Here is a 20863-nt window from a genome sequence, read left to right as displayed (position 1 = left end):
GCATAGCAAGAACTCTCAAGAGAGCAGGGTCTCCCGCCCCATCCGAGGCATGCGCCGTGAGAATAGCCACATTTGATTTCAAACCAAGGTTGGGGCACCTGAGCAGCTCAGTCAGTGGGCATCTGACTCCTGATTTCGGCTCAGGTCCTGATCTCATGGTTCATGGAATCGAGCCCCACGCCCAGCTCTGTGCTGACAGCTCAGGGCCTGCTTGGGATTCTCTCTCCCTCTCTCTCTCTGCCCTACCCCCCACCACCGCCTCTGTCTCAAAATAAACAAACGTTTTTTTAAAAGGCGAGGTTAACAAGCCCACTTCAAAGGGTCAGGGGTTGTGGGGATTCAGTGGGAAACTGCTCTGCCAGCTCTGGAGGCCTTGGGCAGCACTAGCTGGCTGCTGCCCCTTGGGTCCTCCTGCTGGTCAGCAGGTGCCCTGCCACGGTCACTGCCAGCCACGGCTCCAGGGGGCCGTGTGTCCTCACAAGACCATACGCACACGCAGGCACACACAAGGGCACAACCCTTCCCTGGCCCCAGGATGTCGATTCTGACTCATTCCCCCAGTAACGAGAATGAGCCACCCAAAATCTCCCACTCTCTCTAGGCATTAACTCAGTAATCGAAGATCACAGGTGCTCAAGAGATCATAGTGACCGAGGCCCATCTGCAGCCACACACCTGAGGAGCTCTGGTCGAGACTGAGAAAACCAGTGTGCCCAGAGTCAGGTCACCGTGGGGGCCCAACTGTACAGAGCCCAAGTGAGTCTGGGTTAGGGTCGAGCTAAGGCCAAGTCAGGGGGTTGGGGTACATGGGCCAGAATTAACCAACACAGCCCCAGGTTAGGGTCAGTGTGGGCTGGGTTCATGACGCGTGTAAGGGGACAAGCCAGTGTATGGTCAGCTCTGGGAGCCAGTATGCCACCCAGCGAAACACGACCCTGAGGGGCTGGACCCGGTCCTGGCATCGCATGAGCACTGCCTCTCTATTCACAACAGTCCAGGCAGTGCTTGACTATTGGGAACTCCTTGTGGGAGTCAGGAGGCCTTGGAGATGCCCCACGGCAGACCCCAGGGAACACCTCTTCTGCGCACGCTCCACCCCCAGGTATCAGGGCAGCCCCTGCAGACCCTGCCCACGCAGACAGATACGCCCAGAGTCCCACGGAGCCCGGCGCATGCGCACATGTGTGAATGTGAACGCACGCTACAGCGGGCCCAGGGCCGCACGGTCCAGCACCCTGGAGCCTCCTCAGGATAATTATTTATTATTCATAGTCATCAGCATCTTCATTAATTATTCATATGATCCTTAATTATTATCCTTAACAATAAGAGCAGTAAATAGCAGAAAAGTCCTTGAGGTGCCTAAGGCCCAGGGCCGGGTGCCTCCGGGCAGTTAGACCAGCTAATGCCCCCAGGGCAGTGGGGAGACCACAGACCCCCGTCCACTGCCCGGCCCTGTCCCTGCCCCTGCCCCTCCTATTGGGGCCCAGGGGACTGCAGGAAGAGATGGGCCCAAGGGCTGGGGGAGGGGGCTGTGCCTTCATGTTCCTCTCCCCTTTCTTGGCCAGGGCCTCCCGGGCAGGGCCTCTGAGGGGAGGGGCCCAGGCAGTGCGCTGAACCCTGGGTGAGCCACGTGTCCACAATGGGCAGCCCCACTAACTGCCCGGGTCTGAGCCATGTCTGTGCAGGGGCTGGGAGGTGAGGGCCCCCAGCTGGCCCGGCAGGGAGAGGCGTCGAGTGGGGCCGTCTTGGGGGAGCTCTGGGGTCCCCGGGGGGAGCTCCTCCAACGCCATGAACTGGGAAACCTGCAGAGAGAACACAGTGTGAGCAGACGAGGAGCCTGTGGAAGGGGAGTGAGGGGACGGAGGGGGCTTTCGGGTGAATAGAGAGGAGGGTCAAACGACAGGAGCGTCAGGAGAATTCGGTGACAGAGGACTGGGGAACAGAAGAGGGCTCAACGGGACAAGGTCAAGGGCCGAGCCACACAGAGCGGGACCTGGAGCACAACAGGCAAGCGCTGAGGTTGGAAGAAGAGAAATGCACTCGCAGTGGGCAGGAGCCAAAGCGGGCAGCCGGGAGCCCTGGGAGTGGCCCCTGACACAGGGGGAGCCCAAGGCTGCAGCCACTCTCCTCTTCCCCCCAGGGAACATGGCAGACGAATCCAAACCCAACCCAGAATAAGGGGCCCTGAGTTGGGACAGGAAAAGAAACAAGGCTCCTTCCTCCAATCTAGAAGGAACTCAAGGACCTAGAAGCAGAGGCAGGCTGGCGGCCAGGCCCCGGAAGGCCAGGGAGAGTGCCAGGGCAGGCGGGAGGGGTTTGTGGATGCTGACGAGCATGCTGTGAGAGCTCCGCGGGGGAGGCCGTGAAGGGAGACTGGCACATTTGCTGACGTGGGCCCTGGTGTCTGCAAACAGGAGCAGGCAGCATATGGGAGGGGGAGCGGATGCCAGAGGAAGGGGGGAGCAGATCCCAGGCCACCTCTGGGAGCCAGAAGAACCCCCTTCTTGGGGCCCAGACGCACACAAGTCCACTCAGGAGAGGACGAAGGGCAACAGAGGCCCACTCCCACGGGAGGGGAGAGATGCGGGCCAGAAGCGCCACGTTGGGGCTCGGCCAAGGCCATCGAGACAACCCTGCAGAGTGGCTACCGTGAGAGCCACGGGTGGGCAGCGGAGCCAGAGCCGAGCAGCGGCCGGTCACGGCAGGGACCCCGTGCCGGGGGTGGACTGGCACGCAGCACCCACCACCAGGCCTCGGAGACCCCTCCTGGCCATGACACAGTCCCCCTGAGTAGATCTAGCCGTTTAGGTGACCCCTCTCAGCCCGCTGGTTTCCTTTGTCCTGCTGTTTGGGGGCTTTGGTTTGGGGGCTCTCCTGCCTCGCCCTGTGCCTGCAGCTCCCGAGGCAGTCCTCCTTCAAAAGTCCAGTCCAGGACGAGGGCAGAAACGGGGGTGGGAGGAAGATGAGGCCCCGCGTTTCAGGAAAAGGACGGCAAAGCAGGTTGGAGTGGGCCGGGGGCAGAAAAGGCAGGGGCTGGGGTGCCTTGGGCAGGCAGAGGGCTCTGGAACTTACCTGAGAAAGCGAGTCCAGGGTGAGGGTGGGGATGGGGCTGACGGGCAGCAGAGAGGAGGTTGAGGGGGGGCCGGGCCCCGGGGTGGTCACAGCACTGTAAGCAGGTGGGACCAGCGTCATCTGCCTCTGCAGCAGCTGCAGGACACTGGCCATGTCTGCACTCAGCCGGGTCTCCAGCCTGGGGCAAGAAGGAGGAGGATGCTCTGGCTCTCGGGGATGTGGAGACACCAGGTGATTTCGGAAGCACCTTACGGACCAGCCAGCTGGTCCACCCCAGGCTCCCTCTCCATTCTATGTGTGCGGTCCCTCTCTCAGCACTGAACGGGAGGAGGGGGTCAGGGTGTGGCCCACACGGACAAGCCCACACGGAGCAGACACCCTCCTTTCAGGCTATAATGCTACCAGAAACCCACAGATCTCACGCGCACGCGCGCGCACACACACACACACACACACACACACACACCCACACACATACACACACAGGCCCCGCTCCCTCGACACACAGACCCGCCCTCACCTGTTGAGCTGCCTCTGAAGGGCATCCAGCCTGCTCTCCACATCGCCCCGGGGCCGCCGGCTGGGGCTGGACAGGGGGATGTTCAGGAGGCTGGGGGTGGGGGCAGGGCAGCGAGGCAGCTCCTGGTACTGGCGGCCCCGACTGTCCCCCCAGAAGCTGAAGATGTTGGACACTCCTGAGAAGGCGCCTGGAGCCAGAGAACTGGGTTGAGGCCAGGTCAGATGCCACGCCCCACCCACCTGAGCCGGGCCCTCACCCTACCTGACAGCGGGTTACAAGTGTCACTGCTCTTCTCCCCTTCCTCCGTCAGCGGCTCCCCACCCGGCGGCTCTCCGGGGGGCCTGGGGCTGGAGAAGGGCACCAGGCGGAGGGGGCTGGAGCTGCGGCCTGGGCCCTCATCCTCACTGCTCTCAGGGCTGGAGGGGCCGCTGGATGGGCTCTCCCCCCACGGTCCCCCTGGCCGGCCCCGGCTACTCGGCCCTGCCCCCGCCCGGCCCGGCCCCAAGGCCGACACCTCCCCTGGCTGTTCCGGGTCTGTGGGAAACAGAGAACGGGCCTCAGAGAAGGCAGGAGGCACGGAAGGGGAGAGGAGGGGAGGGGACCGAGTAGGCCTGGGAGAGGGCTGCGCCAGGACGTCCTGGTTTGTCCCCGGTTGTTTCCTCCGCTCTTCTTACCCCCGGCCCCCTCCAGCCCCGCCCCCCCACCACCACCCACGCTCAAGCGGAATGAGAACCCCCGGGGGGGGGGGGGGGGGGGGGCGGGACCAAGTCGACTCGGACCGCTGACTGCTGGGCGGGGCTCTCTGGGACCCCCTGCGCTGGCCCCCTCGCCCTCCTTTGTCTTTCTCTTCTGCCCTCATGAGTTCAAGGCAGCGCCAAGCCGCCAGCCGCTTGAGGCCCAAAGAAGCTTAGGTCGGCACCCAGGAGGGTGGAAGAGGGCTTCCCGGAGGAGGTGCCAGTTCAAGTGGGCATTAAAGGGAAGTGGACAGCGTTGGGGCAGGAGGGACGAGAGAATGGGGAGCACTGAAGGTAGGGGCACGAGAGTCTGCAGAGCTACGCGCAGTTACCGCCCGCCCCCGCGCCCCGCCCCCCTCCCCTGGACCCTGCCCCCCCCCGCCCCGCCCCCGCCTCACCCTTGTCTGTGCGCCGGCGGAAGGACAGCTTGCGCCTGCGTTGCCTGTTGAAGCCGCCCTCCAGCTCCGCGCTGCCGGGAGACCCAGGGATCATGTTGGTCTAGAACCAAAAGCGGTGTCAGGGCCCTTCCACGCGCACCTGCCCTGCCAGGGTCAGCCCCAACCCCCTCGTTAACGTAGAGAACGTGGAGCCCGGAGCACCCGCCGTGAGGAAGCTTTCCCTGCACAGATGCTCTGCTCCACCAAGAGAGCTGAGGCCGGGCCTTTGACCTCCTCCAGCTCCGATACCGTTTGACAGGCAGGGAAACAGGCCCAGCGAGGTCACCCCAGTCGGGGGCAGCCACCAGGGTACAGCCTCCTCAGGGCAGCCCACTCACGTCCCGCAGGTTGAAGGTGATTTCCAGGCTGGACCAGAAGTGGTCCGAGAACTCGGGGTACATGTCCAGCACCTCCAGTAGGTCATCCCGGTGGATCTTGTGCAGGTCGCAGTAGGTGAGGGCCCGCACGTCCCCATTGGACTTGCCGGGCCGAGCATACAGGTTTAAAGGCTCTCCAAAGATGTCATTCTTCCCTGTAGGAGGACACCAAGAGTAGGGGCTCAGCCCCTGCGCAGCAGTACAGGGAAAAGGCATCTGTCTTCCCGGCATTCTCAGCCTGGGCTGGGGGCCTCCCCTTGGGCTGGCCACCCACCCACCAGCCCCAGCCCCCAGAGCCAGGGAGGGACTAGCCAGCCCCATCTCCCCGCTGCTCCCCAAAGCAGGATTTGTTTAGCATGGCCATCAGTGCCGTGGGGGCATAGAGGGCTTGGACCTCCTTGCCTTCCAACAACTGGAACCGGCCAGTGGGACCAGCCTGGATATACCCCTCTCTGCGCATGGCCCTGGCTTCCTTGGGTTCTAAGTCCACTTTTACCCCCTCCAAACCCTATGCCCCAAACACCATCCTGGCCAATCACTGCACCCTCATAAACAGGGCCCTTCAAGCTATAGGTCATAACACAGCAGCGAAACAAGACCAGCATTTTTGTTTACCAAAAGGAAATAGGATAGCAAAGCTGATCACAGCACAGAAGACACCAGAATGTATCACACGCACTAAAGCTAAGTGTTACATAGTGAAACTTGGGTTGTCTGTTGTGTTGGGGCTGTTTGTGGAGTGAGTATAGGTGTTGACTGAACTGAGAAATAAAAATCTAAAATGGCCCCCTGTGATGCATCTGCCCTGAGGCACATGGCCAAGGGAAGGACAGGCAGAGGACAGGAAGCCCCCTGCCCAGGCACAACTGGGAGGGAAGGAGGGGTGAGACTCCTTTGCTTTGAAGATGGTGAGGGCTGGGCTGGGCTGTATCACCTGAGGCCGCAGGGAACTGAGTAAATTTCCTTAGTAAAATCAGATGCATAACCTCCCTCCACTGCCCACTTTGGAGTATCTGGATTTGGTCCTGCTTTCAGGAAGCAAGAGCGTCGCTGCCTGTGGGGAGAGCCTGTAGGGAACAGAGTCTAAGAACCCTCAGAGTTCAGCAGCCCCGCCCCACGTGGGGCTCCTCTCCACTGCCCCCCCCCGTGGAGGGTCTAAGCTTAGGTGAATTACTTGCAGGCAGGAGTGGGTCCACGGCCCCAACAACTGTGTCCTGAGAGCTCTCCAGGCCTCCACCTAGCACCCGGTCCCCCGCACCTAGCCCCGTACCCAGGATGGCCACGACAACGTCGCCCCGCAGGATCTCAATGGAGCCCCGGGAGATGAAGTAGAGGGCGGTGAGCAGGTCCCCAGCATGCACCAGCGTGTCCCCTGGCGGTGCATGTGTCGTCTTGAACTTCATGGCCAGGGCCCTCAGGCAGCCCTTGGTGGCCGCTCGGAAAGGCTTGCAGTGCTGTAGCAGCGAGCGGTTCAGGTGCAGACAGATGTCTGCCTGCAGGCACTCGGGGAAGCCTTTCAGCACCTGGGGGCGTTGGGCTGGCTCAGCACGCTGTCTTCAGGCACCGCACCCCCCACCCCGAGACCCTGAGAGGAGCATCAGAGAGTCCACCCCTTCTAGCTGGGCGCCCTCGCTCGCCCTCCGGGAACGATGCTTCCCTGCTCTCAGCCTCCATTCTCTAGTGTAAAGTGTAGAGACCAGCTCCTGCCTGGGGCTGTTGTAAGGATTAAATGCTTTGCCTGTACGGAAGGGCCTGGTTGGGCCCGCCCCACAGTGAGAGTTCTCCCAGTACACGAGCTCCGCTATCAAAAGCAGAACGTACTTCTCAGGGTCCTTCTAGGCACTAGCACCGTGACCGCCTAAACCAAAGAACGCGATGCCGTTAGACGTGCTCACTGCATCCAGGGAAGTCTCACTGTGACCCTGCTCCCTCCAGCCCACCACCAGCGAAGCCGAGCGGCCTCACCGCGTTCATATCGATGCCGTTGGTGTAGGACCAGGCGTGCTGGAAATACTCCTCGAGACGCTGGCGGAGGGGGTTGGGGATTTGGTGGAAGCGGATGAACTCCCGCACCCGTAGCATCTGCGTGTGGTAGCGGGCAGTGCCGGAGTACAGCCGCTGGATGATGGCTGACACGTTGCCGAAGATGCTGGCGTACATGAGGGCTGGGGGCGGGGGTGAGTGGGGACATCAGCATCCGAGGGACCCCGCCCGCCCCTGCACCGGGTCGACGACACACGCAGTCACATCTCAGTGGAAGCACGCACGAGAGACGCACAAACACAGAAGCCCAGGTCCACGTGCCCTTGGGCTCTGCCTTGAATCTCCGCCTGGTGTCCCAGCCCCCACACATGCTCTGCTGGTGGTCTCAGGGCTTCCCCGCCCCAGCCCTGCTCTGGCCCATCTCGGGCTCTTCCCAGACTCCGGGCCACCCCGCCCCCGAGGATACACTCACAGCCAATGAGCATGACACAGATGGAGAAGATCTTCTCCGAGTTGGTGTTGGGGGAGACGTTGCCGAAGCCCACGCTGGTGAGGCTGCTGAAGGTGAAGTAGAGGGCCGTGACGTACTTGTCCTTGATGGAGGGGCCTCCCAGGCCGCTGCTGTTGTAGGGCTTGCCGATCTGGTCGCCCAGGTTGTGCAGCCAGCCGATGCGGGAGTCCACGTGTGGCTGCTCCATGTTGCCGATGGCGTACCAGATGCAGGCCAGCCAGTGCGCAATGAGCGCGAAAGTGCACATGAGCAGGAAGAGCACGGCCGCCCCGTACTCCGAGTAGCGGTCCAGCTTCCTCGCCACACGCACCAGCCGCAGCAGCCGCGCCGTCTTCAGCAGCCCGATCAGCTGCAGTGGGGGGGGGGGACAGACGTTCAGTGTGGGAACAAGTGAGGAGGGAGGGGGCACTGGAAGTAAAATCCCCAAAGACTTCCTCCCAGGACCTCCTAATGATGGAAGCTCCCATTCCCTAAGCCCGGCACAGAGTCCCATTAATCTTTGTCCTAGCTTTGTGACAAAAGGGCTCATCTTTGTGACAGAGGGGCTCATGGTCCCCCCGGTGAGAATGGGGCTCTGGAAGATACAACACCCACCCTTAGGCGCCCGCCTAGAACCCCCATGAGTTCCCAGGCCACTTCTGTGTGATTAGAACATGGCGGCCTCTTTGGATGGACTAAGACAAAAAGGCGGCCTCTCTGGCCCTCTGCCTGGGGAGTGGCTCACCTGGAGAGGGACAGTGGCCAAGGGGCAGCTACCCCCTGTACCCCCTCACCTTCTCTCCTTTTCCAGGTGCCCTCCCGGCCTCGGCCTCCCTGCCCACTTACCTCCTCAGAGCCAGAGCCAAAGATGAGCAGGTCGAAGGGGATGGCGGCCACCATGTCGATGAGGAACCAGCCCTTGAAGTAGTGGACGGCAATGCGGCCGGGATGGCTGACCACCTCCTCATTGGCATTCACGTACGTGGTGCGGAAGTTGATGAGGATGTCCACGATGAACATGATGTCCACAATGAAGTCCACCACGGCCAGCGGCTGGCAGGCGTAGCCACAGTCAGGGGCCGTGGAGCCCTCTTCCGTCTCCTTCAGCAGGAAGGCGGCCGAGTAAGGTGTGAAGACGGCCGTGTAGATAACCAGCAGCAGGATGAGCCAGTCCCACACGGCCTTGAAGGGGCTGTAGTGCAGGATGGTCCAGCGGTGGATCCGCGGCGCCTGCAGCTTATACTCTGGCAGCACATCAGCCCCCAGGGACAGGACCTGGACCGGTAGGGAGGGTGGGAGGGCAGAGGTGAGGAGACGATGTCCCACTGGAGTCCGGGGCAGGGGAGGGCGTGAGATCTCCAGGGTGGGAGCAGATGACATCTCTGCTGGGCCTCCAGGGAAGCAAGGGAGCCAAGCAGGGTAAGGGGGAGAGCCGACAAGCTTCAGTCGGAATGCCCATCCCTTGGCCACGTGGCCACAGTCAGTGACCACCTCGTGACCCAGGCGCTCCACTTCCCCACGGGGCACGCAGACCTGCTGTCTGGATACCTGAATTCGGAGCACCATGCAGTGATACCCAGACGTGCTACTGCCCACCAGCTATGCGCACCCATAGCTATGGTTAGAACTCTACCGCGTGACCTTGCCCACTGCCCCCAGACACCACATATACAACACACACACACACACACACACACACACACACACACACACACATGCACGCACACATCACTCCCCAGACCCAGGGCAGCCCTCAAGCTCTGCCTTCCCACACACCTACAAAGGCCCACGGAAGACCTAACACAGCCATACTCATGCCCACGCGTACACAGAAGGACACACACACAGGCAAATGTTCAGAAGTGTCACACCCAGTCCTGCACAGGCTCACCTCACATCCTGCCCTCTCAGAGGCAGGCCTGCCATCCACACCAGGTGGCAGCAGCCGTGTCGTTCTCTTCCCAAGCCAAACTAGGAAGGACTGAGGCCAGCCTTCCCACAAAGGGCCAGGAGCCTGTCTGTCCCCCGTTGCCCCCTCCTGCCCCCGAGAATCCTCTCTTACAGACATCCGACTCAACCCAAGAGCCCCCCCACTAGGCCCTCCAGCCTTGGCCCTGCCAACCCTAGGGAGCCAAACCCAGGCCTCAGCCAGCCCCTTGAGAACCAAGGTTACTGGCCCTGTTCCAAGAAGCACTGAGTGCTGGGGCCCCACATCCTCAGGCCTCTGGGCTGGGGACAGTTGGGGTGGATGGAACCCCCAAAGATTCCCATTCATACTCAAGCTGGGGATCCCCTGGACCCACCATCACCAGACAAGCTGTTTGGAGACCATCTCCTCAGAGGAAGTAACTGGAAGGTAAGACGGGCCATGGTTAGGGGTTTGGCCACCCTAAAGTAGATATGGGCAGCTCCAGAGATGTATGATGTGGGCAGGGGGGAGCAGCTGGGGGCTGGGGGACGGTAAGAAGCATGTGTCTTGCCCTGCCTTCAGCCCTAGCTGCTTTGCTCCTTAAGGCAGAGAGCATGAAGCAGTGGCCTTTCATTGGTCACATGAGGATTGAAAAAATGGAACCAGCCAGGGCTCCCACAGACAACGGGTGGAAGAAGGTGCCTGCCCCTGGATGGGGCTCATCCCCAAGCCTCAGAGGCCAACAGCAGTGACCCTACCCCCACCCCAGAGTGGCACACATAGCAAGGCCCAGTGCACAACCGCACACACACGGGGCAAGCCTGGGACTCACGGCCTGGACCCACACCTTACAGGGGCCTGGCCTTGCTCTGCAACCACCAGCTTACCATACGGCCTTGGGCCAGGCATGTAACCCCCCTTGACTCGTGGTCCCACAGAATACTGAAGCTTATTTAAGCCAAATCACGGGTCCTCACCTGTGGGTGGGCTTCTTCCCACCCACACCTGCTCCCCTGCTGGGAGGAGCCCAGGAGCCAAAGCAGAGTCAGGTGCAGGTGGTGGGTGGGATTCTCAGCCTCACTCCTAAGGTGCCTCCCACTGCCCTGAGCCTGCTCCAGGCTGACAGAAGCCCCTGGGGGCAGAGAGGTGACTCCCAGGAGGTGCCTACAGAATCATCAACCTGGGGGAAGACAGCACAGCCACCAGCACCTCAGGCTGCCAGGGAAGAGGTGATCCAGGTGGTTGAGTTCCGGTTGCCCTCACTGCCATCCAGTGGCCTCTGACCCCCACCCTCCTCAGACCCTTGAGGCAGCCCAAGCCTCCCTCCCCCACCTCAGGGCCCACCCCGGCACACAGTGGGGAGCATTAGAGCCCCAGGGCCAGGCCGCGCCGGTGTCCCACCGTGCTCCTCTCCTCCTCCTCCCCCTTTGCCCACCGTCATCGTCTCTGGGCACCCATCTCATTCCTCTTCTCCCTCTCCTCCTTTTGCATTTGGAGTCAGGACTGTGGGCCAGGGAAGCCATGGCAGAGGGAAAGCCCTGGCAAGAGAAGCACTGTCCACCCGGGCACAGCCGGTCTGGAGGAGAGCGAGCAAGAGGCCAGCGGTGGGCTGAGCAGAGCAGCAGCCCCCACGGCTCCCCCGAACCATCCTGCTTCTCAGAAGCCCTCTTCCGGCCCAGCCCTGGAGCCAGAGCCTTCCAGGCCGCACCCAAATTGCCACCTCGCAACCGCCTGCCTCAGTGCCCCGGCCCAGGGAAGGGGGAGAGTGGCTGGGGGGGGGGGGGGGAGGGTCACCTACCTCCTGGGCCACCAGGCTGGAGATGCGCACGGCCCGCCTCACCCGGCCTTTCTGGGCCCTGGGCTGCAGAGCCCCTGTCCCGCTCGCCTTCCCTGCTGGGGCCGCCATGGAGGACTTGGCTCCCCCCAGCCTGCCTGCCCTGGAGCCCGAGGGCCTGGCCAGCGCCCCACCTGCGCCCCAGCAGCAGTCCCAGCCCAGGCTGCGCCCCAGAGGCTGGCGGCCTGGCGCCCAGGGCCGTCTCTGGCATGAAGCCAGGGTCGCTGGGGCTGGGCCCCAGGGCTGGGGTCACCCTGGCAGTGAGTGTGGACAGCAGCCTGCCTGGCTCGGGCCGCCCATGGCCCCCCGGTGCGGGGCCCCCCGCTGCCAACGTGCTGCGCCCTGCCCGCCCGCCAGCCCAGCAGCAGCTCCGCGGTCGGAACCTCGGCTCCTAGGCCGGCCCCTCCTCCCAGGCCCCCACCCCCACCCCCGCCACACTGGGCTCCCCCGCCCTGCCTGGGCTGGCCAGCGGCCCCCTCCCCCGCGGCCCGATCCAGGGCTCCTGCTGCAGCCGCTCCCGCAGCCCGCGCCCCTCCCCCTCCCCCCGGCAGCCAGGCCTGTCACCGCAGATTAATGGTCTCCCCGACACCCCCGCCCCTCCGGTCCAGTGCCCAGCCAGCCAGACTCAGACCGACACCCAGAGATGGAGAGACCGCCCGGTGACAGGCAAAGCCAGGAACACACACACGCACGCTGCCACATATAGACCAAAAGCACAGAACACAACACGACAGGCACAGGCTGCGGGCGCAGGAGCAGGGCAGACGCAGACGACAGGGGCTCCAGGTGGGAACGAGAGGCAGAGGCAGGAGGGGGAGAGGGGCAGACAACCAGATATGGGGCCTGGGGTGAGGGGGAACATTCTGGAGTCAAGGCCAAGGGGCTGGAGACCTGGCAGGGACCCAGAGAGCCAGAGGCAGCGGGAGCAGGGCCAGGAGGAGGGCCGAGGAGGCTGGCAGCGACAACAGCAGGCGAAAGGGGGCAGCTCCCTCTCTCGGGCCAACTCAAGGAGCTGCCGAGGAAGGCATAGGAGGGGGCAACAGAGACTGGGGCTCAGCAGGTGTGGCCCAGGAGCCCCCACCATCCCGGGCTCGTCACCTACTGCAGGCATCCCCACTCAGGACCCTCTCCCCCACCCCACCCCCAAGGCCAGAATATGAAGGAGTTGGCATGGACCGGGCGGTGGGGGGTGGTGCCAGCAACCTTGCTACCGGGGGACCAGGAGACCAGGCTGGTCCTGCCACTGGACGGTCTTGGGCAGTGCCCCCAAAGGCTGGTGGTCTTCTCTGGGACTTAATCCCTCTGTATCAGGGCACCCACCATCATACCCTCCCCTCCCCTGTCCCGTGGTTTGGGGACAGGGATGCATACCTCCAAGCCGTCCAAGCCCTAGCACGGGACCCCCCCCCCCCCACCTCCCTCTAGCTTATCACGTCGGCCTAGAAGAATCAAGACCCCTGACCTTGACCTCCGTGGCCCCTTCTCATTTGAAGTCTCTTGTAAGTTTGCCCCTAGCCCACCCCATACCTCCTTCACCACACCCAGTGAGCAGACCCCATCGCGTCCCTGTGGCTGCCTTCTCCAGCCCACCTTGTCTCAACTGCCTTGTCCTTCCCGTGCCCCATCAACCTGTTCTCTGTATCTGCCCTATCCCAAGGTCCCTTCCCTTCCTCTCTCTTTTCCTCCCCTTCTTCCCCCTGCCCTCTTCTCCCCTCCTCTCCCCTGAAGTCTCTCTTCCTCAGGACCTCTCAGACTTGTCTCTCACCCCAGCTCTGCAATCCCCCACCCCCACTCCCAGCCAGGGGGTCTGCCCACCCTCCAGAGGCCCTCACGGACCAGGCCCCTCCACCACCCCCCTTTGACCACAGCCCACTCCCACCCCCTCCAAGCTCCTCCAGGGTGAGAGGAGAGCCAGGGAGCTAGGCACATACCTGGGTGACCTTCTCAGTGACATTGTGGGTCCTCTCCTTTATCTTGGGTGCTATGATCTCCCGGTCACTGGTGGGCGAAGCCAAGAAGGGGTCCCCCTTGAGGTCCACAAAGTTGAGGGTGATTTGGGGAATCTTGCTAATGGTACGGTAGCGCACGAGGTCGGAATCTGATGTGGAGTTAAGCAGGCCGCTGCGCAGGGGGTGCATGGCCCCTGGAGTGGAGGGGAGAGCCGGGTCAGGGCGGCGGGCAGGGATGCATGGCCCCCGGAGTGGAGGGGAGAGCCGGGTCAGGGTGGCAGGCCGGGTGTGGACTAGGCCGTGGGGTACAGTGAGTCAGTGAGGCCAACTCAGGAGACAGGCAGTCACTGAGAACAAGGCCAGAGTCCTTGCCACTGTAAGGAAGCATGCCATGGCACAGCTGTGAGGTGATGGAGGAAGATGGTCCTCCGTAAACGTCTGTTCAGTGGGCCCTGGGCACCCGCCCAAGGGCCAGATGGTAGCTGGGACCCAGAGGCCTCTCCTGCCCTTCACACTCCCCATGGCCACCCCTGCTCCGGGCCATCCTGGGAGAGCGAGCTCCACCAGCCAGCAAAGGCTCTGCCAGTGGAAGAATGTAATGGGATGAATGGACATTTAATGGAGTAAAAGGCCACTTAATGGGATTAAGTAAGTGCTTAATGGGATTTCCATCTCCCAGGCGCACAGGACCAGGCTGAGAGGGAGGAAGCTGAGGGCCCCGAACGGGGCAGGCCCGGCGGGTGCTGCGGCCCTCACCGGTGCTGGCGTGGCGCGGCGGCGGGGGCAGCCCGGCGCGCATGGCCTCGATGTCGTCAGCGGAGGAGGCGCGGCGCACGCTGGCGCAGCTCTCCCGGGAGCGCGTCCGGGCCAGGCTGCAGCTGGAGCCAGAGGCGTCGGGGTTGAGGCTGTGTGCCCGGGGTGAGGGGTGCGTGTCGGGCGCGCAGGCAGGCGGTGAGCTGGGGCCCACCAGCGCGCGCCGCTCCTCCGCTGGCCCCAGCCCTGCCACGTGGTTGTCCATGGCCGTCACCTCGTCCAGGGCCAGCGACTCGCGGCTGGGCGCCGCCGGCGTCAGGTCCACGTCCACCACCACGGCCCCCGGGGCGCCCGCGCCGCCCCCGCCGCCGCCAGGCCGCACCGATGACTCCCGGGCCGTCAAGGCCAGCAGCGCGGGCAGCTTCAGGCGGAAGGTCTTGGCTCGGCCTGCAGGGAGAAGAGAGGCGGGTGGCCACAGGGGATGGGGGGGGGGGGGTGGGGGTAGGGCAGCCGGGAGGCCTGGGAGCTGGCGCCACAGCCACCGAGGGGAGGGAGGTGGGGAGCCCCAGGCAGCCGGCACACCTTCACCCCCACTCCCGCTGCACAGAACTCAAGTCTCAAACAGCTTGCGGCATAGGATCTTATCTAAGGCTCTGACAATAATAAACTACCGTTTCTTGAGCCTCACAGGTCACAGTGGGCTCCACATACACTTTGCCTGACTCTCACAATGCCGGTGGGTATCATTATCCCCCGTTTAGACTTGAGGAAATTTAGGCATCCGTGAGTTGTGCAACTCACAAGTAAACAGCAGAGCCTGCATTTGCATGGAGGAGCGATGCCTTCCGGCCATGCCCCGCCATCCTGCAGACAGTACCTGCAGAACAGGTAAAGCCAGGGTTATTAACACTGCCTTCCCAGCGCTTGAGAAGCCAAGAGGTGGAATCTTTTGCCAGGGGGAAAAATTAAAATGAAACCCAAAAAGGACATCATGGAGAAGGGGGGGGAGCCTTTGTGTTACGGGAGCACGAGGTGAGGCCTCTGTGTCTCCAGCCACGGTGAGCATTCCCTTCAAATCCTCAGTCAGCCAAGGCCAGGGCAGGGAGCTGGCCAGTCCAGGATCAAGGCCCAGGGGGCAGAAGCGACACAGAGAGGGAGTTGAATCCCTGAGAGACAGGGCCCTTCTGATGAGCAGGAGAGCTGCTCCAAGATGGTCAAGGCCATGTGGGAAGGGTGAATCCCTCATTCCTGGGGCTGAAGAGAGGACCACTCCCAGGAGACACTGTGGTAGGAACCCAAGCAGGTAAGGCTAGGAAACCAGGTACGTCCTGTCCCAAAGACCTGTGAATCTGGGCTCAGTCTGTCACCCCAGCCCTGTCTGTCCATCCTGAGCCAGATGGGCCTAGGCCAGATCCTTGGTGTTCTTTCCCCAACCTCTGAAAGGGATACCCCAACACCACTTCCTGCAGAGCACTGACCTTGGGTAACCTCAAGGCCTCAGGAAAGGGACCTGAGAGTATGGTTACACTTACCCGGGGCCAACCAGCTGGTGGGGGGTCCACGGTGATTGGTGTCATGGGCCGGGGACCCCACCACGTCCTTTTCCATCACCACCTCAAAGTTGAGGATAAACATGATGACAGTTCCATCTTCATTCTTTACGGGCACCACGTCCACCAGGCACAGGAAGCAGCTCCCTGCAGAGTGGAGGACGTGGCCACTGTGACCCCAGGGCCCCTCAGGTGGGCACAGCAGAGCTGGACCCAAAGGGGCCAGTCCATGCCTCCCCCACGGCCCTCAGCCACATTTCCCGGCCCGTCCTCTCCAGTGTCTCCTGCACCGACCCCTCCTTCTGCCCTGGGCCTGCCATCCTGAGCTCCCTCCCTCGATCTGTCCACTCCAGCTCACTGCTGCTTTAAACATTTTTTTTTAACATTTATTTATTTTTGAGAGACAGAGAGAGACAGAGCGTGAGTGGGGGAGGCAGAGTGAGAGAGGGGGACACAGAAGCCGAAGCAGGCTCCAGGCTCTGAGCTGTCAGCACAGAGCCCCACGCGGGGCTCGAACCCATGAACCATGAGATTACGACTCGAGCCGAAATCGGACGCTTAACTGACTGAGCCACCCAGGCGCCCCGTGCTCGCCGCTTCTTGTGGAGCCCTCTCTCTGTCTCCCTCCCTATCCTCTAGATGTATCCTTGCCTTCCCTCGCCCAAGGCAGCCCGGCACAGCAGGTGAGCCCGCAGACTTCAGGCCCAGGATCTCTGCATCCAGCTTCCAGTTGTTTTGTTTTGTTTTGTTTTATCTTTAATTATGTAGCCTCCTTGTGCCTCATTTTCCTCACCTATGAAATGGGAATGATAGTAATTCCTTTCTCATGAGTTGTAAAGAGGAAGTAAGTCAACACGTGCCGAACACGCTGAGGGACTAACAGGTACTCTGACTCTGCTCTCCCTACATGAGTCCCCAAGTGCTATGCCGACCCACAAGCTGCGTTCACCAGTCGAGGGCAAGAGTTTCAAAACCATTACAGCAATGTGGGGTTCCCACAACATCCACACGTGTGATTTTGTAGTTCACAAAGGGGCTGGTCTATGACATGTAGACATAAAGGAAAGTAACCCTTTGGCAGAGAGTTGAGAAGCGTGGCCTCCAGACCTTTCCTCTCTGTCTCTCATTGTTCTCTCTGTCCCTTGACTTTTGTTTTCCCCTCCCAATCTCTGTCTCTCTGCCCACCAGAGCCCCTACACCAGGTGAGGTCAGTGCACCAGGCCCAGTGTACCCAGTCCTCCTCTGCTCCTTGTCCAGGGCACCACCCCTCACCCTTCTCTCTCTTCATTTCTGAGAGTGACCACTCTCAGCCTCTGAGGCCCAGCTCAGAACTCCCACCCACAGGAAGCGATCCTGGATGAAACAGGAAGGCGCGTAAACACTCTGTTCCTCCTTCTTTATGGACCCAACAGGGACCAGACGCGTTCCTCATCTTCCTCTCGTTCTGAGTCAAACTTCTTTCCTTGCCTTGGCTCCCCCGTGATCATCTGTCTTCTCTGAACTGCAGGGGCCTACCTAACTCCCCACGGTAGGTTGTCCCCTCTGAAGGGCCTAGCACCTAAAACAATGCACCAGAGAGCAGGCCCCAGGCCCGCAGCAGGTGTGAGGGATGGGGGAGTGCTGATGGTGAGGGTGAGGTCAGGAAGGAGGAGGGTGGAGAGGAAGTGTGGGTGGTGAACTGAGTCGAGGAAGAAGCCAACAAACTTGCCCCCCCACCCCACCCCCACCCCCGCAGCCTCCAGACTTGGACTTGGGCTAGTGCTAGATGCCTGCCAACAAGGCCCTGAGGGCTGAGCCTCCAGCAGGCCAGGTACAAAGGGCCTAAGTCCTGGGAGATGCTCCCTGTGTGGAGAGGACTTGTTGGGGACAAGGCCGGAGAGGGAGGCAGATCAGCACTCCTGACACCGTGCTCTGAAACCAACCGGAACAGGACAGCACTGGGATGGGGGGGGGGGGGGGGGGGCGGGGAGAGCTGGGCCAGGGGAAGTGCTGGCCAGGAATTCTCCGCACCCCACCCCGAAGTCCTTCCACTCACCGCATCCTTGCCCTCACGGCTCAGCCTGGGAGACCTGAGCTGAGGGCTCTGTCTGGGTCTCCCTCCAGCAGCTGTCCCCTGACCCCTGGCCTCTGACATGGCCTGGCTGAAGCCCCACTGCGGTGTCACGAGCCGCAGGGGGCCGGGCCCAGCTGGAGACCGTTTGGCACCCAGGCAGCCCGGCTAGAGTTTATGCCCTAATATGGTGATGGCCGGCGGCCTGAACAGGGACTGGTCCTCATCAGGACTAAGGAGAGGCCAGAGACCAGGAAACCTGAGCCCTCAAGACCCCCAACACCCATCCCTGGGACCCCAGTAATCCAGGCCCCTGATTCTCATTCCTCGGTTCCTCCGGGCACACTCATCTCAGAGAAGTGCAAAGTCTGAAATGGAGACGAGCCCAACCCTTCGAGAATGGCCTGGGGATTCTGCCCCCAACACAGAGCCTCGGGAGTCTGAACCCAAGGCCTCAATACCCCACGCCCACTCAGTTCAGGCTTCTCTGCAAGAGAGGCAGCCAGAACTGCATGCTGTCACTCAGGTAGCCCAGGACTGTGGCATCCCAAATCGCCACCCCACCGTCTGCCGGGCCGCTGAAACTCCAGATAGAAGCCCCTTTGCAGTACAGAGCCGCTCCCCACTCTAGACAGACATCGACAGACATCGACACGCAGAGCCCCCTTGGCCCTCTCCCTTGGTCGACATTCAAGGAATTTTTCCTTTCAAATAACCCTGTCAAAGCCCTGGTTATTCCAAAAATGTGAACTGGAGCCCTGCCTGAGGGCTGCAGGGATGAGGGTGAGGAGGGAGGCTCCAGCTGCTATTTTCAAGGGGACAGGGAAGGAAGGAAAGCTAGTGGCCCCAAGTCAGCCAGGGCTCTCTGAGGCTCTACTTTCCTCCCACCACCCTGCTGGGCTGGCTGGGTCTCCCACGGGCTGTCAGGCCGCCCATTCCCCAGCTCTTCCGCCAGATCTGCCAGCGATCCCCATCCCATCACTGGCTGGGGTTATGGCGAGTGTGCGTCCCTCAGGGCAGCTGAGGCTCAGACAGGTCAAGGGCTGGGCCCAGGGACAGCCCGAGCAAATTGCAGCCTGTGGGTGGTGGGGCTCTGACCTTCACACAACTTCCCAGCAAAGAAATGCAGAGAGTCCACGGCTCAGCTGCCTCCAGGGCTGGCACAGCACACACAGAAGGGCACCTCACCCTCCCCTAGACCCACTCCTACCTACCCCTGGACCCTGCACTTCACTCCTCCCCTGCTTCCAACCTTGCCCTGCCCCCAGGGCAGCTCCCCCTGGAGCAGAGGCTGACTTGGGCCCAGAGCCGGGCCAGGCTGCAGTTCCGTGGAAAGCCACTCTGTGGCAGGCACGGCCAACTCTCCCAAGGCCACCAGCGCAGAGCGCTCCGGGAAGGGACAGCCTGGAGGGGAGCAGCAGGAACCCCACACTGCCCACAGAAAGGCTGTGAGGTTCCCCAGTGCCAAGGAGGTGGGGGGGGGGGGTTGCAGGGGTTGCAGGCTGTGAGGTCAGCTGGCCTTTGCTCACTGCTCCAGGATGACCTTGGGCAAATCACCTACCCTCCTGGAGCCTCAGGGCGCTCATGGGTAACATGGGGGGGGGGGGATCACGCCCACCCCGCAGGGCTTGAGGGATGAATGAATATCCCATTCACGACCACCACACCACCACCACACCCCCCACAACCCCCAGCCCCAGCTGAAGACACTTGACTGCTGGGTGTCCAGCCTTTGCCTACTTCCCGGAGCTCGGGGCACCCCGGGCCCTGTGGGGATGGACACAATGAAAGCGGAGGCCACGGCTGATTAATAGCCATACACTGACAGGTTCCTCTGTGCCTCGGATCCTAATAGCCAACAGAGGTCATGCAGCTGATGGCAGGTCACTGAGGAGGGGAGAAGGGACAGGCAGGGGGCGGGGTCCTGGGGGAGAATCAGGCCTGAACACATTCCAAGTTCAGCAGGTACAGCCCCTCCCGCCCCCCTGCTGTCTTCCACCAAAACACATCGCCCGGCCCACTTTCATCTGGTGCCAACCACACCCAGCCGCGCAGCCAGGGGCAGGGTCCCTGCCCGGCACCCCAACCCAGCCAGGGACCTGGGACCCCACCCACAGTCCCAAACTGCATCTCCCACCTCTGGGCACCCCTGGCCTTGGCTGGGCTCCAGGCAGAAGCCATACTCAGCTTCAACAGGGACAGGCCTTATCTTTCAGGGCAGCCCCCAGCAGGCAGAGAAAGGGAGGGCTGAGGTGACCCGGAGTGTCCTTGGGCAAGCCCCTCAGGTCAGAGTCCCCAGATGCTCATCCGTAAATGAGATGTCATCACTGCTCCTTTGAACGTGTCTCTTCATTCCCCCACGAACATTCACGGAGCACCCACATGATGTACTGGGGGCACCGTGCACAGGACAGCCTGGCACCTGGCCTCACTGAGCCAAGGAGTCAAAAGGACCCCATTTCAGAGCCCAGCATGAGGTGGAGGAAGAGAGAGTAACGCAGGCTGAGGGAAGAGCCTACAGGACTGAGCTGACCTGCCCCAGTCAGCTGGAGAACTGGGCAATTGCTGTGTGGCTGCAGGCAGGCCACCCACCTCTCTGGACTTCGGTCTCCCTGTAAGTACTGCAGGGACAAGTGATTCCTGCCCTGGGTGCCAGATGAAATGACAGATGGCCTTGTGGAAGCATCCAGAGCTCTAACGAGGCAGGGTGCCGGGTCCCTGCAGGGAAGGTGACCTCGGGGAGGCAGCCATCCTCACCCGGATCACCTCCCTGCCTGGCTCTCGGCAGGAGGAGCTGGGCCCAAAGTCACACTGAGGGCAGGAGGCTGGGGCTCCAGTCCTCCCTGTCCGCCCCCAGGCAGAGAGGCTGTCTCTGTCGGCGGCAGCCCAGGGCTGTGCAGTGTCAGGTTATATTTAGCCTGGTGGCGGCGACAGGAAGGTGCAGCAGGAACTGCTCCTGGCCAGGGGCCACCGTGTCGCTAACACCGCTCTCATGGGCAGCTGGGGGCCCAGGGAAGGCCAGGGATATTGCAGGCTCAGGGGACAGAATAGGGAACCCTGAGAGGTCAGCCAGTGAGTGGGGGTGGGGGGGGGAGGGTCCTCTGCCCCTGACTCCCTCCAGGAGCTGAGCCATGATCGTGGGAAGCCATGATCCGGCCCCCGACTCACTCAGAAAGACCATCTCCCATCTCCAGACAGACGC

The 20863-nt window shown here is 62.2% G+C and overlaps 1 protein-coding gene across 6 annotated transcripts in view; it reads right to left on the bottom strand.

The window, feature by feature from the left end:
- Positions 1-1246: 1246 nt before the first annotated feature.
- KCNH2 (potassium voltage-gated channel subfamily H member 2) overlaps positions 1247-20863 on the bottom strand; it is a 32499-nt gene continuing 12882 nt past the window's right edge. For 3 of the 6 annotated variants that reach the window (XM_086686484.1, XM_086686462.1, XM_086686453.1), the window contains 13 exons: positions 15594-15758; positions 14065-14508; positions 13291-13502; positions 8463-8891; positions 7599-7986; positions 7109-7308; positions 6414-6666; positions 5105-5298; positions 4728-4827; positions 3857-4129; positions 3596-3782; positions 3076-3253; positions 1247-1805 (listed from right to left, as the gene is read on the bottom strand). In XM_086686484.1, the coding sequence (XP_086542610.1) occupies positions 1656-1805; positions 3076-3253; positions 3596-3782; positions 3857-4129; positions 4728-4827; positions 5105-5298; positions 6414-6666; positions 7109-7308; positions 7599-7986; positions 8463-8891; positions 13291-13502; positions 14065-14508; positions 15594-15758 (3173 nt within the window). In that variant the 3' untranslated portion in view covers positions 1247-1655. Of the gene's footprint in view, positions 1806-3075; positions 3254-3595; positions 3783-3856; positions 4130-4727; positions 4828-5104; positions 5299-6413; positions 6667-7108; positions 7309-7598; positions 7987-8462; positions 8892-11323; positions 11696-13290; positions 13503-14064; positions 14509-15593; positions 15759-20863 lie in introns of those variants that run through there. The other 3 variants (XM_086686473.1, XM_086686478.1, XM_086686492.1) reach the window with 3 other exon arrangements.

The sequence above is a fragment of the Puma concolor genome, chromosome A2, assembly GCF_028749965.1.
Source record: "Puma concolor isolate L17-30 chromosome A2, mPumCon1.1.hap2, whole genome shotgun sequence".
Classification (NCBI taxonomy): domain Eukaryota; kingdom Metazoa; phylum Chordata; class Mammalia; order Carnivora; family Felidae; genus Puma; species Puma concolor.
The sequence above is the reverse complement of the archived record's forward strand: the minus strand, read 5'-3'. Positions and strand labels throughout refer to the sequence as shown.